Genomic DNA, 15,446 nt, shown 5'->3' on the forward strand with positions numbered 1-15,446 from the left:
TAACGATCTGCAGTTTTACCACCTGAGGCTGATCAGGTTCAAATTGTATGGTAACCGGGGGCTTGCCTAGGATCACATAGGCGCCTATCCCCGTCTTGGAGCCATCTGTGTATATTGTAGTTGCTGGGACTAATGGCTCAGAGGCAGTAACCTTTGGAAAAATTATAGGGTGCTGAGTGACAAATGACAAGATAGGGTCTTTAGGGTATTGATTGTTTATATCCCCATGGAAAACACATCTCAGAATGGCCCATGTATCTATGCAGGCAGCCAGGGTCTTGATCTGGCTGGCGGTATAGGGTACTCGGATGGCTTGTGGTCCTGAGCCAAAATGTTGGACAGCTCTATCATGCGCTTTAAGGGCCAATGAAGCGACTGCCTCCGGGTAATGCTCTATGACTTTTGCAGGTGAGACCTTAGGGTGTATCCACAGTAATGGTCCTTTCTGCCAAATCACCGCTGTGGGCTGTAGACTAGTCTGTAGCAAACAGACATCAAAGGGTCGCCCTGGTTTAATTCTGTGTAAGGTAGCCCCACCTAAGGCTTTTTTTACTCTCTGTAAGGCAGCTCTTGCCTCAGGAGTGAGCCTCCTGTGGGAGGCTATATCTGGGTCTCCCTTCAGAAGGTCGAACAGGGGTTTGAGATCTGAATTTGGTATATGTAAATATGGCCTAATCTAATTAATGTCTCCCAATAGTTTTTGCATGTCCTTTAGGGTCCTAACGCCATCCGTCCTAATGGTGACCTTTTGTGGAGAGACTAGCATAGGGGAGATTTTTGCGCCTAAGTAGGTCACCATTTTTCCTCCCTGAATCTTGTCGGGGGCAACATGCAGATTAGCTTGTCTCAGGGCCTCGACCAACTGGCCGAGCATATTATTTAGCATGTCTGGGTCCCTGCCGCTGAGCAAAAGGTCGTCCATGTAATGCACACATCTTATCTTGGGAAAGGATTTCCGTAGGGGGGCCAGTAGGGAATCAAGGTAAATCTGACACATAGTGGGACTGTTGGCCATACCTTGGGGCAGCGTTATCCACTCGTATCTGAGATCAGGGCTTTCTTGGTTAATGGTGGGTAAAGTAAAGGCGAACCTATGAGTGTCCTCTGGATGCAGGGGGATTGAGAAGAAACAGTCTCTAAGATCTATAACATAAACTGGCCAGGACTGAGGGATGGCTGAGAGAGCTGGCAGCCCCCTCTGGACCGCCCCCAGGGACTGCATCTGCGCGTTGACCGCCCTTAGATCATGGAGCAGCCTCCACTTGCCAGACTTTTTCTTAATTATAAAAATGGGGGTGTTTCATGGGGAGGTTGACGGCTTAATGTGTCCTAATCTAAGTTGTGCACTGACTATTTCTGACAAGGCTAATAGCTTCTCCTTAGGCAGGGGCCACTGAGGTATCCAAACCGGATCATTTGACCTCCAGGTGATTTTGATCGAAGTGGGTAGGAGAGCTTCTTCAGCGGCCCCTAAGAAAAACCCAGCCCTTGCCTACCTTTTTTGTTCTCTACTGGTATTGGGGATGTCCGACCCTGTAGGGCATTGCCCAAGCCTTTGCCGGGGGTATATCCCTGGTTCCTGAGTATATCCTTAGCCTGGGGGGAGCAGTTTGACGTAAGCGTGACATCCATCTGAGTGAGGATGTCCCTTCCCCATAGAGACACTGGCAACTGCAACACAAATGGTTGGAAATGGCCCTGATGACCCTCCTCATCGCACCAGAGCAGGGTTGAAGCACTAACCTGAGGAGCTGACACCATCCCCAGGCCCTGCAGCGTGTTATCTGCAGTGTTGGTGGGCCAGTTGGAGGGCCAATCCTTTCTAGAGATAATGGAACGGTCAGCTCCTGTGTCTAGGAGCCCTGTTATACTCTTGCCGTTGACCTTAAGTGAGAGCATGGGCCTTTTATCAAGTATTATATGGAGTCCCTCGAAGACTTCCCCTGAGGAACCGAAACCTTGACTTTCTCTAATTTTCTGCTTTGAGGGAAATCTCTTGTGGAGACTGGGGAGCAGCAAGAGCTGCGCTATCTTGTCTCCTTTATTGATTACCATAGTACCCACAAGAGATTGAACCATAATTTTAATGTGTCCTGTGTAGTCTGAGTCTATGACCCCCGGGACTACTATGAGACCCCGAAGGGCCGTGGAGGATCTCCCGATCACCAGACCCACGGAATTTTCGGGTAACGGTCCCTTAAAGGTGGTTTCAACCACTTGAACACCCATATCAGGCACTAATATAAGTCTGGAGGCGACACTGAGGTCCACACCTGCTGACCCAGGGGTGGCCCTTGTTGAAGGCTGCCATCCTGAGCTGTCCTGTCTCTGGGGCGGGGGCCCGCCTGTGAAGGGGGCCCCCTCTGGCCGTTTTTTGGCCCTCTAACATCTCGTCCACAAATACGGTTGCCCTGAGCATCAAAGACCGACCTACACTCCTCAGCTTTGTGTGATCCCCTCTTGCATCGCCCACAAACATATGGTTCTTCATTCCTAGGGCGAGGCCTAGCATCTGCATTGTTTGGGCAATGACGTTTAATGTGTCCTGGCTCCCCACAGGCAAAACACCCTTTAGCCTTACATTCCCCTTCTAACCCGCGAGGTCCCCTCTGCTGTACAGCCGCGGCCAGGAGAGCAGCCACTCCCGAGTTGGAGAGCGGCCCCCCTATCTCTCTACATATCCTAATCCAGGCGTTGAGGTCCTTGTTCTTATGAGGAGCTATCGCTGCCTTGCACTCCTTTGTACATTGCTCAAAAATCAGCTGCCTTACCAGCGGTTGAGCCACTCCCGGATCAGAAAATATCTTATCGGCAGCATCTTGCATTCGGGCCACAAAGTCAACAAATGGCTCTGTGGTACCCTGAATTACTGGGAAAGAACCCTGTGACTCCTTATCGAGCGACTTAGGCTCCTGACAGCTGGTCTCTTTGGCCTCCTTGCCATTCAACTTTCCCTCGTCCTCGGAGTCAGACGACTCCGAGGCTAGAGCCCCGTCCTTCTCCTTAGCATCTTTGTTCCCCTTGACGGGCCCCTCTCGGGAGCTCCCTGACTGGGCCTGCTCAAATACCCTGCGTACTTTTGTAAGCTCTTGAGAGCTTTCTCCACAACCACCCTCGCTCTTAATGTTACTACCTAGCATGTTTCCCATTTTTTAATATGTTACTCACCGCGTGAGGCCCAAGGAATCCGCCACTTACGCGTGAGCCTGAGGGGAGTCTAAAAGCCCTGTAGGTGCGCGCCACCCAGAGCCCAGGCTTATCCCCAACTCACCTGTCTCGCAGCTCTGTACTGGAGCGTTGTCCGCTGTCACGTCTCGGGGGTGATCAGTCCCCGTGCGGGCCTCCAAATGTCGATGTCTGCTCCCGGCCGGCAGGAAGGACACACGACAAAGTCTGGCAGTGGACAACCTTTTCTTTTATTTTTCTTCTCCGTACAGCCTGCCCTGGGATCGCTCCCAGCCGAAGCCTCCTTTGGTCCGCTCCCCGCGGCTCCTTTTGGGCTTCTACTTCCGGGCTTCTCCTTCCCCCCCAGGGGTGGCACCAGTATATATACGGATACAGTGTCCAATCATGTTAAAGTGAGCAAGGCAAGCTGATTGGCTAACATCATCAGTTGCCAGGCAGACTATATTGTTGAGCGGGTTGCTTACGCGGTAAGCAGGAAACTAACGTGCTCGATGGGAGGGGTAATCTACCTCAGGCTTTACTCTTTACTACAGGCCTCACGTCCGCCAAGTGAGGCGACCGGGCTCGGGGCTGCGGCTCCCAACAGAAAATATAATCTTTACTCATTTAACTCTAAACTCATTGTGGCTCTAGCTACCAATATTAGTTTTTAGGTCCTGTTCTGATTTCAGTGGATTTCCAAGAAATACATTCTCCTTAGCAAATGAGAGGAGTACTTGGTTTCTTGTCCTCTTCATCATCCCCTTTTACCATTTCTGCTCTGATTTTTCAAGAACATCAGCCTAAATGGAAAATACATTTATTTAAATCTAAAGAGTAATCATTTGAGTGCTCTTCACTCCAGGGCACTTCACTATTGCATTTAGAATTCTTAAACACCTATAACTGTTGTGACAACCACATTTAATCCTGGCTATTGTCCGAACCCTCTGTGCAACCTTGTGTCGCACAACAGGTGAAAGAGTGGAAAGGAACAGGGCAGCCTCAGGATTACCAGGGCTGTGGGAATGGAGCTTGTCTGATGGAAAAAAGAAGGGTCTCTGCATGACACTGGCTGAGCAGTTGGATGGTGTAAGAAGAGGTAAAGAGTTAGGAGAGCAAGAGGTAACGAGGAAGGGAAGGCAGCTCTTTGCTGTGACTCTCCTACTTACAATTTAGAAAAGCATCAAAGACATAAGTATATTTATTAGTGGCATTGTGGATACAACTTGTATTTGTGTGCATATTCCCCAGTGAATTGATCCTTATAACCCTGATTGATTCTTACCTGTATAAATTCAAGGCAGCAGGGCAGGTTACCATCTTGCAACTGTCCCTGGAAAGGGAGGCCGAGAACCAGGGTGAGGCGGGGTCTTACTTTTTGAGAGCAATCAAGAAGAGTTTCTCTGATCCTTCCAACGGGTGTGAGCAGCTTCTTCTCTTGTGAGGAGGACTGCAGCAGCCTCTCCCAGCCACAAAGGATACACGTAGAAGCAGGTGGCATCCACTAGGAAACTGAACCTTCCTGGCAGGAAGTGGAATGCCCCAGCATGTACTCTTTGCAGGACTGGATGTTACAAACAAGTGTTTAAGACATTTAGAGCAAAGTGATTATTTTTAAAAGCAGGAGATTTATTTTAAGAGCCATTTGAGAGTTGCTCTCTGTGTGTAAAACATCCTGAAAACAGTTTTATCTGACACTATGGATTTATCTTGTTGATTAATTTCCTTTGGGCTTGGAAAGCACAGATGTGATTTTGGAGTCCTAGAGAAAGTTGACTACCACAGGAATGATCTTTCCATGTTCATTAAGGTGTTTGCACCAGCCACCCAAGGGATATCCTGGGAGCAGGAGCCATCTGCCATTTAGGCTTTGAAAGAGGGCGAGGTGTTATAACCCAAGTGATGCTAATGTGATAACCCAAGTGATACTTTTGTCAGTGCTTAGAATCTGTGAGCCACCTATTTCTATCTAGAGCTGTGTGAGTGTGTGTGTGAGTGCATATGTGTGTGCATGTGTGTGTTAGGGGAGAGGTGCTACATAGAACAGATGGGACACCAGCATGAGCTTCAGTGAGAAACTAAAGAGATTCCTCCCTCCATCTGCTTTTCTTAGTAGTCGCCTTGTCCAAAGCCCAGAGAAGCAGCAGAATCAAGTCAGCCCTGCAGTTGGCTGGCACTCCTGGCAGAGCAAAGGAGCACAGAGTGGGTAGCCCTGATGCAGTGGTCGTGAAAGCATGCTTAGGAATCAAAGCAGGCCTGGGTTGGCTTCCCTGTGTGTTACTTGCAAGGTTTGGGACTCTGGGAAAACTAGTTAACCTGTTAAATCACTTGGTCTTATTTGTAAACTTGGATTAATATTGATGTCCACCTTATAAGAACGTTTTGAAAATTAAATGAGATAACTCAGGTCAAATGATTATCCTTTTGCTTAGCCCAACATAAGAAGTCCAGACTGGCCCTGTACAACTGTGGTAATGTTCATATTGATTTCCCTTCTGTTCTTGTCCCCTTATTGTCCTAAAGTAGCTAGAATGAACTTTAAAACATGTGGGCACATCACGTACCTTTTCAAAGGCTTTCCATTGCTCTGACCTCCTCTACTCTGTGCTCCTGGGTTTTGGCTACTGGAATGATTTGCTTCTTATACTAAGCACTGCTCAGCCCTTAGGACTTTGGCTTAGTCCGTCCCTCTGCCTGGCATGCTCTATCCTTGATATTTTTATGGCTGGTTCCTGCCAATGAGAGGCTCAAAATTGAAAGCACGACCCTCTAACACAGTCTATTACCCTGCCCTGTTTCATTTTTGTCACTGCTTGAATGAACTGTATTTATTTATTGCTTTCCCTATGTCATTTATGTGCTACTCTTCCCTTGCAGTCACTGTATTTTCTTCCCTGGGATTACAAATCATCTAGAAGTTTCTCATTTTGTTTTTTATCACTGCAGTATCCCCACAATCTTGTGCAGTGCTTGGCACATGCCAAGTATTGATTGAATTAATGGAAGAATAATGTTTTGTCCTGTCATCTCTGTCGTATCTATCCATTCTTCAAAATTTAGTTGAAGGCTAAATTTCTCTAGCAAGTCATTTCTGATTATCACAACTTTAAAGAATCTTTTTATGAATCCAGGAGACACTGGGGATATGGTCCATCCATTTTTTCTTAGTACATGTCACCAAATAGAGTTGGTAATACCTTTTCTTTACTGTTTCCACAATTCAGGAACAAAGAGATAGACTATTTCCAAATACTTTTTATGAAGGCAGCATAAAACTTGATAAATATTGGAACAGAGGCAGAGAATCAACACATTGAAAAGCTAAATCAGACCTGGAGAAAACCCACAAAATTTCTTAAGACCTCATTATCTGTCATCTATTTCAGATTTAATATAATGAAAAATAAAACCCTTTTTACAGCAGGCTGTTGATAAAAAGTCAAAATTAAAAAAACCTGTTGTATTTGATCCTAAAGATTGGAATATTATAATGCACTAGAAAAGCAAAGTATTCTACCCAACAAAAGATACAACCAAGAATGGAGATCTGGAGTTTCCAAAGGCAATACTCACATCACGAAATGTGTGTCAGTCCTTTGATTTACAAAGCAGTTGATTCCAGTAAAACTGACTCCTCACTGCATTTAGCACAAATAAATTGTTTGCATTTGCTTAACCAAAGAATATTGGCTTTGAGTAATTGGCTACTGGTAACCAGAAATACCAGTGCAGTTATAGTGGCATAAAAAGTTCCCAAACAGTCACATGGGAGTTGTAAGTTGGGTGAAAAGCTCTCATGCCACTTAAACTGCTCTGCTAAGACAAAGTTTAGTCAGTAGACACTGAAGAAAACTCAGGTTTCAAGCCCTTTGGTTGTAAGGGGCTGATATACTCTACCCAGGAATGGCAGAAAGGATTGGACAAAGGATCACTGGTCTAGTCCTTTAAAATGAAGGTATTTCATTCATTCATTCACTCAACAAATGTATTTTGACTCTCAGTTGTGAGCCAGGGAAAGAGTCTAGGTCAGTAGTGGATGAACCGATGACATATGTGCCACACCTGGCTGTTCGTTATCACTAGAAGCTCTAAAAGTTTTGCCGTCACTGGTCTAAGGGATGAGGTTATAGAGATGAATAAGACAACTATAATTTTTACACTCATGAAACTTTTATTGAGCAGGAGACAGGAAATCACTAAGATGTTTTGAGTTGGGAATTATTCATTAAAAATTTAAGAGGTAACATTTGCTTTTAACCTTGCTTTTATGTAGTCTGAAAAACTCAATTTTTAAGTGGTCAAAATTTTTAGACTTTTTTCTGTGCATTTTTGTTGGCCCCCTTATGGTTTGACAATCCTCTTGTCCTTCTAAAATATGCAAACATACATTCCTATTTTCTTCTAATATTATGGTTTATCTAAATTTTCCACATAACTAGGAACTCATTTTAATGTACAAGTAAGATTTTAACCTGGTCATTTTTTATTACCATGAAATGCTACATTCATCATTACCTACAGTCCCCAAATTACACACTTTATTTTGTTCAAAAGATTGATTTATTGCTATAACAAAACAATTATACTATTTTCATGTATTTATTAGTAAATATCTCGCATTTATTTATTTTTTATTCCCTTGGGTATTTTCACATTACATTCTTTGAGAACAATTTTTTATTTGAAGAAATTTTAAATTGTAGATGTGTTAAATTTGTAGGTTGAACCAATTGTAAGTTATCAATAAGTAAAGTCAGACAAGATTGGGTGCATTCAGGGTGGTTTGGATGTAGACTTTATAAGTAAAATCCACTTTCCAGCTGATTGAAGGCCCTATACATGCAAGGTCCTCAAAATAACGTGATGTATATAAATCCATGTTTATGTTCTAGACATGAAAATTAGAAGCCTAATAAACTCCCTAATTCATCATGGAGGGAATAAAGGAACATCTAAGCCTTTACACTTCTTTGTACCACTTTATCCAAAATGTGGTCTTTATTTGTTCATGTCTTCCTTTAATTATGAATCAGAGTTTAAGAGTTTCTTTTTTTATTTTATCAAGTTTATTATGAGGAATCTTAAATTTTCCAAGTAGAATATATATTGTTTTTGATATGTATTACTTTTGTGATTGTCTTCTTACTGAAGTTGTCTATTATTTACATTAAGTTTTAGCTAGTATGCTTTGATTGTGTAAGTGTAAAGTGAATGTCCTGTGCAAACTGTTTCCACCTTTTAGTCATTCATACTTCTAATTTTCTTTTTTTGATTAAATGTGATGCTAGTGCATTTAGTTGTGCATTAAGTAGTAACATGGTAACAAAGTACTTACCTAACATTAATGGAAATAGTTCTAGTTTTAAAAATAATTAACATATATACGTATAATAAATACACATATAATATAATAAATACCACATATATATATAAGAAATAGGTGCAGTACAATGTATATATATGTATGAACATATTTATTCTTAAAGATGTATTCATTGGAATCAATGCTGAATGCTCAATGCCTTCTGGCACTCATCAAGGTTTTACTTAAGAAACATAAATTTTAGTATTATATCATTTCTGTGTTCCTTGATGATAGACTCTTCTCTTGATATTGAATTCCATTTGGCCACATTTTCTTTTGGATTTGGGCATAATATTCACAATTGAGGTTAGTCCAGAGTTTTCTTTATGCATTTCATCTTTGTCAAATTTTGGCATCTGTTTCATTTATGCTGGTTTCATAAAAATGTCTGAAGATCTTCTTTCCTTCTCTATGTTTCAGAATTGTAAAACCAGTGGAGGAGTTATTATGTTACTAAGGCTTTGAAGCATGATTCCAGTGGGATCTTGCTCTTTTAAGTAAGGCATGGCTGATGGTCATGGATGAAAAATTCTCCTACTTGTTGCAAGGCCATTTTAGATATTATTTTTATTTATTTATTTTAAAGAGGATAAAACAATAAAACTGATAAAAAAAACTAAGTATAAGAGATACAGGACTTCAAAACATTATAAAATCAATAATAGTTACCATAATGCCTTTTGATATCTTCAAAATAGCTGCAGATAACTATGGACACAGTAAAAATCAAACAGAATAGAACAGAATAGAAACAATAAAAACAAAAACAATGAATGTAATAAAGGACTTCAAAACAAGCCAATAGTCAATTCAAAATTGCTACCATAATAAATATTTGGGTATCTTTGAAATCGCTGTTCCTGCCATTGGATTTGACAAAATAAAACAAAACGAAAGAGAATAAAATCCAACCCAACAAAACCATGGAAAAAATATAGAACCTCAAAACAAGATCATGGGGAAGCAACAATGGCTGCAACCCTCAGAAGGAGATCCCCTCCTAGATACTACACTCCCTACTATTATCCTCTGAATCCATGATCAGACCACTGGCCCTAGACCTGCAATGCTAGTGAAACACCAAAGCGCCACAGGCATCCAATTGCATTTCATCTTCATAGCTGTCTTAGTTACTTTTTACTGGCCGCTGATACAAAATTACCTGATGCCCAAAGTTGGGAAAGGAAAGGTTTATTTCTTACAGTTTTTGGAGGCTTCAGCCCATACTCAGTTGGCTCCAACGGAGAGTGGCACAGCGGGGCCACAGATCATGGGGGCTGCAAACAGCAAGGCAGAAACTAGCAAGAGAGCAAGACACGCCTTCTTCCTGCCATTACATCATATCCTGGCTCCACCCCTATGTGCGTGTAACACTGACGCCACCAATCGAAGCGCTAGACAATGAACCAGTCACAAATGCTTAATGTAAACCATGAGGCCTGGGGGCTACCGACATAAACCATGACAATAGCTGTCATCACAGTCTGTGTTTCTCTGGATAAACCAGTGGCTTACGGAAGGGTGGGAGGGTGGGATTGGTACTTCTTGTATTGGTAAGCTGAGCACTGTAAGGGGCTGGCGTCTGGTTTTTCTCAGATTGGTGGTGGCCCGCACATGGCACTGGTTCTCAGACTGGGCTTGTTTGCTAGAGTGCCTTTGTTCTCTCTCCCCTAAGGCTGCAAAAGGTGCTGACTCACAGGAAGAGGCTTGGGTCTAGCTGTTCCACAGACATTGTTTTTATTTTGCCCCTATTTGGCAATTTCATTTTAAAAAATATTTAGAAGAGCATTTTATCTGAAGTTGTACACAGTTTTTCCCAAGGTGTAAAGTAATTCTTTAAAAAAAGATAAGTTATGAAGCTGAGCATGGTGGCTCATGCCTGTAATCCCAGCACTTGGAAGGCTGAGGCAGGAGGATTGTTGCATATTCAAGACCAGCCTTTCCTACAAAGTGAGCTAAAGGCCAGCTTGAACTGCATAGTGAAGCCCTGTCTCAAAATAAATAAATAAATAAATAAATGAAAAATTTAAAAAAAAGTTAAGTTATTTTAAATCCTATACTCTCACCAGAGTTAATAGTGGTGGAATATGATTTTACCATCTCTCAGACCATCTACAGATAGATGGATGGAAATAGTTTTATAACAAATAGATCTTATCTTCCATGCACTGTGTCAATGTTATTTGAATTTAATGGTAAAAGAAAGTCGAAGAAAAACTGGAGAAATTATAGCAGTTAAAATAATCGTTTCTTTACTTTTAGAGATATCAGTTCTAAAGAATTTTTTCTTGGATAAGAAACAAGATTTAAGAGTCACTAAAAAGTGAGAGTAAATTTTTTAAAAAAATTTTGAGACAGGATTTTGCTATCCAGTTCAGGCTGGTTTTGAACTCACTTTGTAGCCAAGGCTGGCCTTTGAACTAGCAGCAATCCTCCTGCCTTAGCCTCCTGCACTCTGAAATTACAGGTATGTACCACCACTCCTAATTTGGAGTACTTTTTAAGAAAGGGATGACTCAGAGTTAAGTAGTGCTATGGTTGAATATGGCCTGTTCCCCTGAACTCACGCAGTTCATTCCCCAAATTCATGTGTTAACAGTATTAAGAAGTTGTAAACTTAATCTAAAATGTGGTGTTTAGGAGTGGGGCTTTTGCAAAATAATATCTGAGATAACAAGGTCCTTAGAGTGAAACCTCCATGACTGAAATCTTGGTGGATTTATTTTATTTTCTTATTTTTTATTTTTTGGTACTGGTATTTGAACTCATTACCTTGTAAGCGCTTGAGCCATTGAGCTAAATCCCCATCCCCATTTGGTAGATTTATAAGAAGGGGGCAGAGGCCAGACACAGAGATGTGCATGTACTATTTCTTACCATGTGATGTCATGTACTGTCTTCAGATTTTGCTAGCAAGAAGGCTGTTGCCATCACCTAGCCAATCTCTTTTTAGTCTAAGTACATGAACTGGTTCTGTTTTTTGGGGAGATAGAGGTTGCTTTACCACTGAGAGTGTAACCCTTTCTAACCACAGCTTTATGGGGAGATGACATCCTATCATCAAGAGCTGGCATGTGCAGCTTTCCTAACTCAAAGCATTCATGAAATTTCGGTTTGTTCTTGCTTGGTTTAGGACAAGACAAGACCTGGTCTGTGTCTGACTTAACTATCTGTGTAACAGGCTTGTACTGTATGAGGATAATTAACTTCTGTCTTGACAGTAATTTTTTAATGCTTGACCTTTGTTTTTAGTCTATTTTTTATTTTCTTTTTTTATTAGTATGTATTTGCAATATATAATAATTACATTCATGTAATAAAGAAAGAAAAAAAGAAATAATGGAAGGAAATATTTAAATGGAAGAAATACCACATTCACAATAACTGCATGGTGCTATTTAGTTGCTTTGAAATTCTCGAGTATAAGCTGTCAGCATCTCCTGAAATCTTCATAGTTCTAAAGAGTCTCAACTTGTCTTCAGCCCAGGGAGCCAATGGCACTCAGGAGAACCCAGCCTTGGATACAAGTCTACTGGAAGAGTTCTTGGGCAATGACTTCGATTTGGGAGTCTTGTGAGTAATGAAAGCAATCTCTTTATTTGATGTTTTCAAAAGAGATAATTAAATGAGGTAGGAAGTGTTTTATCCTGCTCTATTTTCCAAACTAATTTAGATAGAATTGGTATTATTTCTTCTATAAATCTTTGGTATATTTCACCAGCAAGGATACATGGACTTGGAACTTTCTTTCTGGGAAGTGCCTTATCTTCTCCCCAACTCATGTCATTGCAAAAATTCAATAGTCTGAATAAATATGGCACCATTTAAGTTATACATTGGATTGTTACCAACTTAGGGAGTGTGAGTCCTTTAGAGAATTCGTACTGAGAGGTTGAGCAACACTCCTTAGGTCAATCAGTAGGAAAGCAGGGTGAGAATCTATCTGGTTTTAAAACACATGTCTTTTCTCCTGCATGCAGTTTTTAGGCTGATACTTTAAGGAATATTTTGGAGAAATACAGGCCTCAGGGAAATACGGTTAAGGCATGTTAAATTATCTATCAAAAGGTGTGACTCAGAATAGAGTTGAGCCACAGTTGTGTAAAGGTTGTCAGAGATCACGTTCACTCTGGAAGAGTCCTGTGATCAGATAACCTGTCATTATGTGATAAAAATTGCACAAGCGCAGGCAGTAAAATGAGGGCTGCAATAAAATGTGAGAGGGGACAAGCGGAAACAGGTCCAGCCCTGACCTCGGGATGTGGGCTTGTTCAGAGATCACCGTGTCTCTGCTCCCTGTGTAGACACTTGAAGTTTGGAGACGCCGGGCTCTGTGCAGCGTTTCTCCCCACTGCAGGATGTAATCTTGCACATGCACACACACACGCACACACACCCACAGCAGAGCTTGGCTTACTGCAAACCCTGGATTACTTCTTTACTAAATTGCCTATGAACTATGGCTTTAAAAGTATCAATGACAACTCTTTAAATCGTTTAAGAAACTACTAGACTATAAAATTGCTAAGCTGAGGTTTGAATTTCTTAGGTAGATTTTAAAATCTTAAATATATTAAAAGGTGAAATTATAGGTTCCGTAAAACAGATTTTTTCTAAATGTTCTAATAGAAAACGTGTCCCATAGGTGCTATGGGAAAAGTTTCATAATCTATAAATAAGCTTGTGATTCAGTGGCAACCAAATTAAATGAGCATATTTACTGTAAGACTTTTCAAAGCCTTTGATGTGCTAATGTGCACTTGGAGAAGGGAAATAGTATTGTATCTTCCTCAGATTTTCTGGCCATTGACTTCTGTTGGGTGACATGTGTTCCTTGTGAGCACTGGGATATGCTACTCAGGACTTTCTTATCCTCTTGTGAAACTGAATTTGTGTGTGGAACAGGGGCCAGTCCTCTCAGCATGTGACAGTTTCTGTAAATTACCCTTAACCCTATATTTCCTCATGCTGAAGAGTCCAGGCTGCTAACTGTCTAGAGGAGAAAGCTGAGGTCCTCTCTGATTTCCTACGTTAGCCAGCCAGTCACCTGCTAGGTACATCGGTACACTGTGTTGGTAGAATGTCCTGAGAAAAGTACAGTGGGGAGCACTGCTTGAAGAGTGGGAGCTGGAAACTGAAGGGGCAGCATAAAATGCTGGAGGTTGTAATAAAAATAATTGTGTGTGTGTGTGTGTGTGTGTGTGTGTGTGTGTGTGTGTGTGTGTGAACGAAGTCTCTGGGGAAAAAAAAGACTAGTTAATTTTTAAGAGATGTTTTGTTTGTTCTCTTATTTAAAGTGACGAGGGCCAGAGATGTAACTCTGCAGTATAGCACTTGCCTAACATAGCCTGGGCAAAGCCCTGGATTGAATCCCATCTTGAGCACTGCCAAAGAAAGAAAGAAAGAAAGAAGGAAAGAAAGAAAGAAAGAAAGAAAGGAAGAAAGGAAGGAAGGAAGAGAGAAAGAGAGAAAGAAAGCGAGGGCTGAAGAGCAGCATGAGTTTCGGTTGGAGACTAGAAATGTAGCATCTTTACGTTTACCCAGAAATGCTGAATCAGAATCTGCATTTTTGATAAGATTTTGTGGGTTTCATATCCAGATTATAGTTTCAGAAGACTTGTGTTAGATCCTGTAAACATGCTTCCTTCCCCACCAGCCTCTCAAGGCTCCAGCCAATCAGTCCTGCATCACTTGATGGTGGGAATACAGTCTCAGGAAAACATCACTAGGTATTTCTTTGCATGTATACACAAGCTAAGACAGACATGGTGTCACTAAATGACATAGTTTTATGGGATCACAGTCAACAACAGACTGAAATGTTACGGGTGCATGTGTACTCAGTGGGGGTTGATATTACCAGTTTTAGGCTGACCTTGAGTCCTGACCCTGACCTTGAGGGTAAGAAAACTGAGCGTGGTGAACTGTGAGGAAGATGTTTGAATAGCAACCTCATAAGGACGATTCAGAGATACCTTAGGTCATGAGGAAATCAACTCTAGGCTTCATTTTATTTCATCATAATGATTGAGCTCATGCACCTAATATTTTAGGTTTTACTTAGGACTAGGTTTATCAGGGTTGGATGGCAAAAGGAGTTACAAGTCTGACACCACATGCATATCTCAGTAGAGTAGGGCTGATAAACTTTTTATAATGATGTTGCGACAGGGAATGAGGCAATGCCTGCAGCTCAGTGGGAGGAGCTTGCTAATGGGCATTTGAGTCCATTGACTGCTTTGACTCCAGATCTCAACTTGATATAGTAAGAGGAACTCTATAAAGGAAGATTGGGCTAAAACACTACTCTGCAACGCCTGAATTCTAAAGAGAGTTGTACGAAACAATATATCCTAAAATAATCAATAGGGTTAGCGATGTGAGGGTAAGCTCTGATGGTAGGTCTCTTAACTCAAGCTTGGCTAATCATCAGATGAATGATCTTGAGTAAATTGTTTAACTTCATCAGGCCGCAGTTTTATTGCCTCTGGAGTAGGAAGAATACCATAGCAGTACCCTTTTATAGAGAGATTGTAGAGATTAAATGAAACAAGGGTTAGCAGGATACCTCACCTAGAGAAGATTCTCCATGTAGGTCCTTTCTGTCCAAAGCAGCAGAAGATAGGTGACAAAAGAGACAGATCCCTGCAGTTCACTAACACAGAGTGGAAGGAGAAGAGTGGGTCTTTCCTATTTTGTTTCTGCTGTTCTATCATGAAATGGTTTTCTTGGGCTGTTACCCGCTGATATTTCTTCCAAGGTCCTTTGCCATCCAGGGGGGTAGGTATAAATGCTAACCAAACTTGATCAATATTTATAAAGCACCTACCATACACTGACCTCTAGGGTACTATGGAGTGCATAGTGTGTGTGCAGAAACATACAGAAATTCCTAATGTGAAAGTTCATGTGT

At 41.6% G+C, this 15,446-nt stretch overlaps 1 protein-coding gene across 1 annotated transcript in view; it reads left to right on the forward strand.

Annotated features, from left to right (window-relative positions):
• Positions 1-15,446, forward strand: part of Myrfl (myelin regulatory factor like) — a 116,351-nt gene that overhangs the window by 24,350 nt on the left and 76,555 nt on the right. Inside the window, exons 2-4 of the mRNA XM_063255582.1 lie at positions 4,142-4,290; positions 4,469-4,608; positions 11,936-12,106. Of these exons, the coding sequence (XP_063111652.1) occupies positions 4,142-4,290; positions 4,469-4,608; positions 11,936-12,106 (460 nt within the window). The remainder of the gene's footprint in view (positions 1-4,141; positions 4,291-4,468; positions 4,609-11,935; positions 12,107-15,446) is intronic.

Source organism: Cavia porcellus, unplaced genomic scaffold (genome assembly GCF_034190915.1).
Source record: "Cavia porcellus strain 051 isolate PalLab524CR breed Dunkin Hartley unplaced genomic scaffold, mCavPor4.1 scaffold_8, whole genome shotgun sequence".
Lineage (NCBI taxonomy): Eukaryota > Metazoa > Chordata > Mammalia > Rodentia > Caviidae > Cavia > Cavia porcellus.